This window comes from Xenopus laevis, chromosome 2S, assembly GCF_017654675.1.
Source record: "Xenopus laevis strain J_2021 chromosome 2S, Xenopus_laevis_v10.1, whole genome shotgun sequence".
Classification (NCBI taxonomy): domain Eukaryota; kingdom Metazoa; phylum Chordata; class Amphibia; order Anura; family Pipidae; genus Xenopus; species Xenopus laevis.
The window spans coordinates 58,970,896-58,982,094 of NC_054374.1; the positions used below are offsets into that span (position 1 = coordinate 58,970,896).

General features: G+C 40.4%; 1 protein-coding gene across 1 annotated transcript; it reads left to right on the top strand.

Moving 5' to 3' along the window:
• Nucleotides 1-7,177: 7,177 nt before the first annotated feature.
• rpl10a.S (ribosomal protein L10a S homeolog) lies at nt 7,178-9,845 on the top strand (the record flags this gene model as incomplete). Its single annotated transcript, NM_001086736.1, is given in 5 exon segments — nt 7,178-7,252; nt 7,703-7,783; nt 8,081-8,229; nt 8,560-8,732; nt 9,649-9,845. Coding segments are annotated over 5 exon segments (649 nt in total), but the record flags the coding sequence as incomplete, so codon positions are not given.
• Nucleotides 9,846-11,199: the final 1,354 nt, after the last annotated feature.

An 11,199-nucleotide genomic window follows, 5' to 3' on the forward strand; every position in this document is an offset into this window, starting at 1 on the left:
TTTGGTTTTGGCCAGCAATTCATTAGTACAACTATTGTATCAGAAACCCACAGCCCAGATAAAAATAGGAGGATCGCTTTCCTCGGCCTTCCCTCTGTCACGGGTAACCAGACAGGGATGCACCTTATCCCTACTCCTATTTGCTATAGCAATTGAACCTCTGGCTCTTCGCATAAAACAATCTGCAAATATACAGGGCTTTAAGCTGGGTTCCCTGGAGAATAAGCTTGCACTTTACGCAGACGATCTTCTCCTCTTTCTAGCTGATCACCAAGAATCACTCTCTGCAGCACTCTAAGTGCTTCAAAACTTTGCGGGATACTCAGGACTTACAATTAATAAAGACAAATCAGTAATACTCCCAATAGACCTAGTACTAAATCAGCCAGTGAGCACACAAGAAATCAGATGGGTCACAAAACTCAAGTATCTTGGTAATATAATATCACCCGATCTATCCATGTATATAGAAGACACAAGTCCGGACTGAGAATTAAAATAGGCCCTGGCATTTCAGGTACACAAAGGCCCAATCAGTCCACACAGAGGCCCAAACTTCCCCCACCAGCCCACTAAATATTGACTTTCTATGGGACCTTATAGCAGCCCCTCTGGCATTTGCCAGAACCCACAGATTGCCAGTCCGGGCCTGTGAGGACAATATCACGCCCTTTACTTGTCAATTTAGAACCGCAAAAAACAACTTGGTCCAGTTTTCTTCTTACCCTGTGGGGAAGAGTCAATTTATTCAAGATGATTTACCTGCCAAAATCTTTGTATAAACTCCATAACTCTCCAATATGCATTCCTAAAGTAATTTTTCAAAAAATGAATTCCATCCTCATTCCCTTCTTGTGTGCTAATAAAGCTCCTCGGTTCTCTTGGACCTTATTGTGATACTAAACTCTATAGTTAGTATAGGTATGGGTATATATAATTTGTGTGAAAGTAGGGAGGGGTGTGTGTATGGATGCTGAGTTTTCATTTGGAGGGGTTGAACTTGATGGGCTTTGTCTTTTTTAAACCCGATTTTACTATGTAACTAACTATGTAACAGCCATGACTGCCAAAGGAGGCCTTGCTCCTCCTCATTTATATTTTTACTTCCTGGTGAGTCAGATACATCACATGCATAGCTGGCTACATATTGATGAAACGGATACTGGCATGATTCTCCTTGCCCTTAGACTAGAGGAAGCTCTTAGGAACCTCCCTTACAGGAAACTAAAAGACTATGAGGCTAGCCCGACAACTAACTTGACCCCACATAGAGCATGGGTCTCAGCCTGTAAAATTCTTGGCCGGCATTCCCCAACTATCTCTCCCTACTTGCCTCTCTGGAGAAACTCTCATCTCCCACATTTAAAAAACCTACAAGACTTTCATTACTGGCCTCTAAGGGGGATCAAACTGCTGGGGGATCTACTAGAGGACCAAACTTTTCCTACATATGCACAGCTGCAAATTAAAACTGGGGCTCCTGTAATTCAATTTTATAGATACCTGCAACTGCGTCATGCTTTCCGGGCTCAATTTCTCTCTCTTACAGTGGAATACCATTCACCCACTGTGGAACTGTTCCTTCGACAACCACAAGTCAGTAAGCTTACATCTCGCTTATATCATGCTTTGATAGAATCAGTACCAACACCCTTTGACAGGGCAAAGGATAAGTGGTTGCAGTTTATCCCTACCCTGAGCGATGATCAGTGGGAAGAGGCGACTGATACAGTATATAGAGACTTAATCTCTATAAAGGATAGGATGATTCAATTTAAAATCACTCACCAATTGTATATCACCCCACTGAAATTGCAAAAGATGAGGGGCCACACAGAAGCAAGATGCTCTAGATGCCAGGATTTGAATGCCTCCTTCTTTCACCTAATATGGGAATGTCCAACTATACAATTGTATTGGAGGGAGGTGGTTAAATACACGGTGGATAACTTCGCTTTCCCCAACACATGCAATCCAGAAATTTGTTTGCTTGGTCTAGTGGACGATCTTCTTCCTTTAAATAAGAATAGATCCTTAGCAAGGGCCCTTCTATATTATGCTAAGAAAATAATTGCAATGAACTGGATGGGAAATTCAATGCTCAAAGTGGAGCACTGGGTTAACTTGGTAAATAAAGTTCTCCCCTCAATCAAGCTAACAATAAATGACATAGACTCCTAAGTAGTCATTGTGTGGAACAATGATCTGCCACACAATAGGGCATTGGGTTACTTACCTCTGGGTAGCAAATCCAATTTTTTCTGATATGTGTTAACTGTTTTATATGTCATTAATATCAAAGTGCACCTTTTCACTACTTCTTTAATTATTTTACTTCCTTTTTCTTTATGATATTTTATTTTCTTATGTTTTTTGAAAATGCAAAAATAAAAACTTAAAAAACATTGATGCCAAGGGCCTACTGAACAGTTTGATGCCCAATATGCATACATATACCAAAGCAGTTGGAATGTGCGGACCCCAAATAAAAATAGTGCATATGAATTTTTTTGGCTGCCAATTCGCCTTCTGAGTGAGGTTAGAGGGTGCTGTGGAGGCAGAGGTGGAAAGTTGAGTCCTTCAGGCAAGAACTGGCTGTGCCCACGGTACATGGAAAGGGAAAAGCCAGGAACGAGGTGAATGGGGAGCCACCACAGGAGGCAGTTGCTGGGGAGCCCCTACAGGAGGCAACTGCTGGGGAGCCGGCTTTGGTGCTGTGGGCAGCAGATGCTGTGGGGGAACCAGCTCTGGAGTTGTGGACAGCGGATGCTGCCGAGGAAGCCCCTCTGGAGCTGTGGACAGCAGATGCTGCTCGGGAAGCCCCTCTGGAGCTTTGGACAGCGGATGCTGCAGGGGAAGACCCTCTGGAGCAGTGGGCACCAGAGGCTGCCGGGGAGACCCCTGTGGAGTGGTGAGCAGTGGAGGCTGCTGGGGATACCCCTCTGGAGCGGTGAGGAGCGGAGGCTGCAGAGAAACCAGCTTGAGAACTTGTTTGTAAAAATAGCTTAAGATTTTCACCATAAGCTTTTGGATCTAACTGAGAATTATCTGGGAGTTGGTATGAATCAGAATAAAATTGTTCAAATGTAAAGGCTATTAGATCTTTTCTGCCTGCCTTTTGAACTTTTGCCTGGATATTTACTACCATTATTCTTGATCCCTATTTGTACAGCAAACTTGGACTTTAACCCCTAAGCTTTCTCCTTGGTCCAATCTACTCCCTTTATTGACCTACTTGTACCTAATAAGCATTTCAGCTATACTGGCTAACTTGAATGCTTTCAAACCACATTTTTTGTTACCAATCCCAAAATCTCCCCTGCTCAGGTAGCCATGTAATGCCTTATAGCAGCTTCGGGGGGCCTCGGTAGTTATTCCACTGAATCTCAACACCAACACCTCTATTAAACCATGATACATTAGATAGCTTTAAGAAAGGGTTGGATGTCTTTTTAGCAAGTGAGGGACTATGATGGGGTTATGAAAGATAGCTCCTAATACAAATTAATCCAGGGACCAGTCCGATTGCCATCTTTGAGTCAAACTGGAGAGGCTTCAAATCGGCTTTTTAATTGCATTCCTCTGGATCAACTAGCAGTTAGGGAGATTAAATACAGACTTAAGGTTAAACTTGATGGATGTGTTTTTCAATCTAACTTACTATGATATATACCGTATATACTCGAGTATAAGCCGTCCCGAGTATAAGCCGAGGTACCTAATTTTACCTCCAAAAACTGGGAAAGCTTATTGACTCGAGTATAAGCCGAGGGTGAGAAATGCAGCAGCTTCTGGTAAGTTTCAATCAAAAAATTGAGGGTTTCTGCTCCCATTGGAGGTGCCGGCATCTCGGTTTTTGGATGCCGGCGACCATTCTTGGACGCCAGCGTATATTCTTGGAGACTATTCTGGACGCCTGCGACTATTCTTGGACGCCTGTGACTATTCTTGGATGCTGGCGACTATTCTTAGGCACCGGCGACTATTCTTAGACGCCGGCGACCGTTTTTGTGCTTGACCCGAGTATAAGCCGAGGTAGCGTTTTTCAGCATATTTTGGGGGGCTGAAAAACTCGGCTTATACTCGAGTATATACGGTACTGACATGTATAATTATTAAGAATTGTTTTAAAGCGTTTCACATTTTCCTTCTGTGTTACACAGTTAAAATATTGCAGAGATGCCCTTATATTGCCATACAAATACTAGAGATTAATTCAGTATTATTAGTTATTACTAGCTCCAAAAGAGTATCTTTCCTAATAGGTTCCAAAACTATCTGAAATATAAAGTAGTCAGACCAGTCCCTGGATCAACTTTGTACTAAGAGCCCAGTAACTCTGGTTTTTACTTACTAGAAAGCCATCCAACCCCTATTTGCAGCTTCAGGCTGAGGGTACAACCCCCCACCCTTGAAGCTAATAAATATACTAGTAACTGAATCAGAGATCATTTCAAATCTCAACATCTTGATAATTAAAGCCACCTATAACAACTTGTTTTGTAGCCTTTTCCATTTGCAATGATATCTTGGCTTCATTCTCCTGACTTATACTGGGCAGTCTGTAGCATACACCAATAATTTTCTTTGTAATATTATACAACTTAGTTTCTTTCTGGGCCAGTTGAAAACTCTACCCAAAGGGATTCCACACTCCTTTCAGTGATGCCCCTGGTAAAATCTTTTGTGTAAGTCAATCAGCATTCTAAAGTCTATATTTAATTTTCTAATAGCTGATACACCTTGTTAACCTGCTATACCTGTTTATAATTATGTTTTCATTTGTATTTATTAGGGATGCACCGAATCCAGGATTCGGTTCAAGATTTAGCCTTTTTCAGCAGGATTCGGCCGAATTCGTCAGCCCAGCCGAACCAAATCCGAATTTGCATACGTGACTTTTTGTCACAAAACATGGAAATAAAAAATGTTTTCCCCTTCCCACCCCAAATTTGCATATGCAGATTAGGATTCGGCGAAATCTTTTGCGAAGGATTCGGGGGTTCAGCTAAATCCAAAATAGTGGATTTGGTGCATCCCTAGTATTTATGTATGATATGTATTGCTGTTAGTAGACAACCCCATACAAATTAAGCTGTAGCTTTCAAGTTGTAAAAAAAAAGACCAGAGATAGAAAAAAAAAACGCTCGACTTCGTATATTATTCAAAACTGTACAGCACTCTATCCATCACTTCCGCTATGTAAAGGTATTGGCAGACTACGGCCACTACAAAAAATGGCGAAATGTGCTTCATTCCCTGCATAAGCAAAATAGGTACTACAACCTCATTAAACGTTATAAACAGCAACCCTTCCGTTGTCTATCTTTTGCACATCTTGACACGCCCAAATTTGAGCGTCAACAATTGATCATATATTTGTTCTAGTCTTACGAACATTCCTGGAGCGTAGGGATAATAAAAAATTTTAAGCATGCGCCGAAGTGAGATGTCGCGATACTTCATTGCTTTAAAAGGCTTGTGCACGCAAGAGACGGCCTTTTCCGTTCTTCGCTGACGAGAGTGAGGGAAGATGAGGTGAGGATGTTTAATGTGGTTAGGCAATCGGTGTCCATCCGTAATATCGGCTCCTCGTTCATCATATTGGCATCGAGGGCAGTAGTAGGACTTGTCTACTCTATCTGTTTATGTCGTATTTGGAAGGTTTGCTTAACTGCGTGGCCGCGCGGATTGTAGTGGTGTCTAGGCCCAGATCTTGCTGTTGGTTAACTTCCGATAGTCATGACCAATCTGATGGCTACGCAGAAACAATGAAGAAGTAAAATAGTTATCTCAACATAATCCGAATATGACACGGTTGTTCCCACAATTCGCATTCATGATTGTTACGCAGTATCAACGTTGTCTAGCAGCACAGGGGCATTGTGTGTAATACACGGTTCGCCATGTGCGGTTATTTTCTGAGTGCGTTTAGAAACTGTACTGGGAGGTTTGTGCTGTGTTGAAATCAAAGTACATGGCTGTCGGATCAGGGATTGTTGGGGGGTTAGTAGCTGTCAGTCCAGGGTAGCTGCCATGTTGGAACTTTTCACAAGTCAATGTTTTAACATTTTAGAACATGTAGAACATCTGCCAGCCCTGAATGCTATGGGTTACGTTAAGGCATAGCATTTTTTTCACAAATTACCAGAATTAATCATGTAAGAAGCATCTGCATATTAGACAGGCGTAAAAGACTATACTTGTCATTTTATGCCACTATATTGTCATTCCAACCTAGTGAAAGAATGGCCAATAAGTATTGCTATAGAAAACCACTAAGCTTGTTAAATATGCCTTTTATATGCTGAAATCTGCCAAAAACTCCAATATACTTCATTCATAGGGACTGATATGCAAGCACATAGAAATCTGTTCAAAACTATTGGTTTACTGCCACAAGGGATATAAATTGATTGTATTTAAATGTTTTAAATATGGGACTTTCTGTGGTGATATGAAATTCCTGCAGTCCAGCTTGATGGACCTTGTTTAGGTCCCCATATACACTGTAGATGTGTGATGTAGATTGGTGCAAGTCACTACTGAAATCTAGTTCTAAATTGTGATGATCACTGTGGGTTTCTAACTTGGTGGCTTTGTGGGAAATGTGCATTAATGTATTGTCACTTAAAATTATGCATGCTGGATGTGTTTACTTATTTTCTAAAGGTGTTTATATGATACATTATAACTTTCTAAGCCCTAACATAGCCCTGTGATTTAGTGATGAGCAGTGCTGTCTAACTTCTGTGTGCAGCACACATGTGGCATACAGAAGGCAGATTACAGCAGTAGACTGGGAAACCTATCAATTTATAAGATGGTATAGATTCATACTGTGCTACATACAGTGACACAATGTTGGTGCCTCTCTAGCAGTCTTAAGGTGTAATCTATGTGGGCACTTTTAGGCTGAAACGTGATGGGTTTTAGGGGTGTGAATAATGCATGAACTTACACTCTGAATTTGAGGTTTACATATTGCAGGGTCCAGTTATCACAGTATTGACATATGCAGTTAGGAGTAAAGTGCTACCAAACAAGATTGCTTCAAATCTTTGTTTGTTTAAACTTTCTTACTGGGAGAAGGATCTCTGCATAACAATTAAAATATTTGCAGTGGTGTTGTAACTGGGCATATGGCTCTAACATATTTTAATATTCAATTTTGCAGTAGCAAAGTGTCTCGAGATACCCTTTATGAAGCAGTGAGAGAAGTGCTGCAGGGATCAAAGAAGAAGAAGCGAAAGTAAGAACATATAAATGGACTCTCTAATTTGTGTGCATGCACAGGGATACTAGTAGTTGGTATATTATACAATACATATCCATTTCTAAACTGGGTAAAACAGCAGCGCTTATGTTTTGCCTATACTTAACTATCCTTTAGTGGCATCCTCAGACATTTAAAGAAATTAAATGCTTTTTGTATATTAACTTGTAATACAGAGGCTGTTGACTTTGTGCAAATTCAAAATAGGTTTCTCCCAGTTATCTGGTGTTCTAACTTGGCAAGCCAGGCCTTAGTGTATTGGCTCCAGCCCTTGATCAGAAAATGTGGCAATTTTTCCCCAGAGCAGGTGAAGGGACCCTCTAGGTTAAAGTTTATTTATTGATTCTGTAATTGTAGTTAAATGATGGCTATAAAACTGGTGGCTCTATTTTATGCACTTAAACTGGTCTATCTGTTTGCTTTCAGGTTCCTTGAAACTGTGGAACTTCAGATCAGCCTCAAAAACTATGATCCCCAAAAGGACAAGCGGTTTTCTGGCACAGTCAGGTTGGACATCCCATTTTCACCCAGCCTTTGCCTTTGCATTTTCCCTTTAGAAAAGGCATTTGTTGTGGCAAACCGCATGGGTAGTTCAGATTGCCTTCCACTGAGGTTATCTGGACGGACCTTAACCCTGGGTCTTAAAAAATGAGGGGAGGTGTGGTTTATTGGGCTACCTTAAACCTACCGACCAATGTTTAAAAAGTTCACACCAGCGTCATGTGAGGTTTGTCAATAGATTCTATCTTCCTCACAGAAAAAAAATATTATTTTATTATTAAACTTATTTTCCTACGTTCACAGGCTGAAGTCTACTCCTCGTCCAAAATTCTCATTGTGTGTCTTGGGAGACCAGCAACATTGCGATGAAGCAAAAGCTGTTGATTTACCACATATGGATATTGAGGCACTTAAGAAGCTTAACAAGAACAAGAAACTGGTCAAGAAGCTCGGTGTGTATCTTTACTGTGCTCAGACCTAGCTAAGCAAATTACATGTATAGGAACTGTTGCTGCTACCTACTGAGAGCAATGACACACGATGATTGTCACCAGTGGTAAATGAGCTACATAACTTTTTTTTTTTGCCCTTTTCATCTTTAATGCCTACCCAGCAGAATTTATATGAACTATAGTAATTTTAGAAACTAGTACAGTATGTTTGACATGCATTTGTTTATGATGCACATTTTTTTGGTGTTGCTCCTTTATAGGAACATTTAAGAATATAGTTTTTTTTTTTATTTATTCATAGTTCAATTACTTTATGTATTCTAATTCTAGCTAAAAAGTATGATGCCTTTCTGGCTTCTGAGTCACTCATTAAGCAAATCCCACGTATATTGGGGCCTGGACTGAATAAGGCTGGAAAGTTCCCTTCCTTGCTCACTCATAATGAAAATCTCGTGGCAAAGGTGGATGAGGTGAAGTCCACTATAAAGTTCCAAATGAAAAAAGTGAGTAGCCCAAAATCTGCTTAATCTTTAACGTTTTTTTTTTGTCTACTCTTTTGCACCTACGACTAGACCAAGGGCAAACAAAGTTTCATAAGGAATGTGTTTGAATCTGAAACATAACTTTGCATAGGCAAATCAAAAGAGAATTTAACTTTTGTAAAAAAAAAAAGGTCCTGCCTCCCTCCTCCCCCAGGCTAACTCCCCTCCTGGGAAATGCCCCATACTTTACTTACTCCTCTGTGCAGATTCTGCCAGCGACTGGGAGACCTGCAATTTCTGTAATTCCACGCATGCGCGGTTGTTGCAAACTGCTTCATCTGTGCATGCGCAGAAATACTGATCTCCCAGTCAGCTTACCGAGGACCTGGAAGATGTATGTGTAACTCCGCTAGCAGAATCTGTGCCGAGAGGTACGTATAAAGTATGGGGCATTTCCCCGGAGGGGCAGTTAGCCTGGGGCAGGCAGCACTACCTGGGGTGGGAGTGTCTGTTTTTTGCAAATGGGCTGAATGCACCTTTAACATAAGGAAGGGGGATGTGTGTAGCACATGGAAAATTACTTTAGCTCACATGATTAAGAAAGGCAAGGAGTTTGACATTATGGTCTCACTGCTGATCTAAGTGCTAAAGGTCTGTTGTCCAAATGCAACTTTGCTAAATATAAGCAAATAACCGCTTTTTCTGGATCACCTAAATGGGCCTCGAGTGGCTAGAGGGTAAATTTGCTGATTGCATATGGAAAATTATTGGGTCTTTAATATTTAACCATATACCTTTAAGATCCTAGATTAGGAAATTTCTTTTTTTATTGCTCCTATTGTGCAAATCCAGTAAAGGAGAATTAATTTAATTTCAGCTATATTTGAAAATGGCTTCTGAATAAATTAAGTTCTACCTTGTAAATCTTATTTTACAGGTGCTTTGTCTGGCTGTAGCAGTTGGCCATGTAAAGTTGACTGAGGAGGAGCTTGTTTACAACATCCATCTGTCAATTAACTTCTTGGTTTCATTGTTGAAGAAAAACTGGCAGAATGTGCGTGCTCTCTACATCAAGAGCACAATGGGCAAGCCACAACGCCTGTACTAATTATAATAAAATTCTTGTAAACAAACTGTGCTGTGCGGTTTTTCATAAGTTGTGTAAATCCTTGATCTTGAATCTGCAAATTGGGCATGTTGTAAAGCATGCCACACTTAAAGTCAGTTTGCCATGAACTTGTGCCCAATCTTAAAGAGCACCTGCTTTTTACTGAAGTTTCTTCACTTTAACACATGATGTGCCAGTCATGACTGGCTTTATAAATTGAGGCCCCTTTGGTAGCCTGACTCGGCATGGAGGGTCTCTTAAAATATCTGCTTGGACGAGGCCCTCTTGCGCTTTAAAGGACTCCTAAGTTTTTGCCAACATATCCCTAGTAAGTGTTCTTACTATGGACTAACATTTTATAAAAGCTGCACCAGCTATATTAACTTTGAGGGAAAGGACTCGACTCTGGTTGTCTCCTCGCTTTGACTGCAAGTTGTAAAATTGGGAGCTCCGAACACCACTGCTGCTCCGAGGTTACCACTCTTTGAGGTTTTTTTTATTCAAATTGGAACTATTTTGATCTGCCCCTAAAGTTTTTATACTTACAATCCACATGGAGAGCATAATTGTCCAACACAGAAGTGGTGGTAGGCCTGCAAAACAAAGCCTCTGTGTAGCAAAGAATATAGTAGGCGTATGGCATTAAAACTGACCAAACTCAAAATTATTCTAAAGCCACTACAAAAACCAGGGCATGGTACAAAAGCGCAACAATTTATGATCTAAATGGCCCTTTATAATCCTTGTTTACAAGGAGGGGGTGCCAGTTCCCTAAATGTATTATAATTATCCTTATGGCTCTTATTTGAAGATACAGAGGAGGTTTCAGACATGCCTGGTAATGATGTTGCTTAATGGGTAAGCATTTCATTGCACAAATTCCACCAACACCTAGGGACCCATTTACTAACCATAGAATTATTTTTTTTTTTTTCATGTGAATCACAAATGGTTTTCTTATTTCGAAAAATGTGAAATTTATCTACTGAAAACCACAAGCCTTTTCATGCCAAACTTTGATAAGTAAAAATTGTTGAGGTGCTGTAGAAATCAATGGCGCTGATCCTGTTATACCGTTTAAACCAAATCAGAATGTTAATGGCTTTTAGATTTTTTTTTTCTGTACAAATTGTCAGAAAAGCTAACTTTTAGTGCATTTTGTGGTATTCAGACTTATTTTTTTTTTTGATCATTCAGCACAAGATTAATGTGTATATTCAGAGAAGATACAGAATTTGAATGTCTGGGTCATTCGTTTGAACGTTATTCTAAAAGGGAGTGGAAAGCAGTGCAGGGATTGACAGAATGGTATGGCAGAGGAGTAGTTGCTGAGGTGTATAAGCCTAGTGGCAGTCATTTTGGACCAGAGAGGTGGCAATC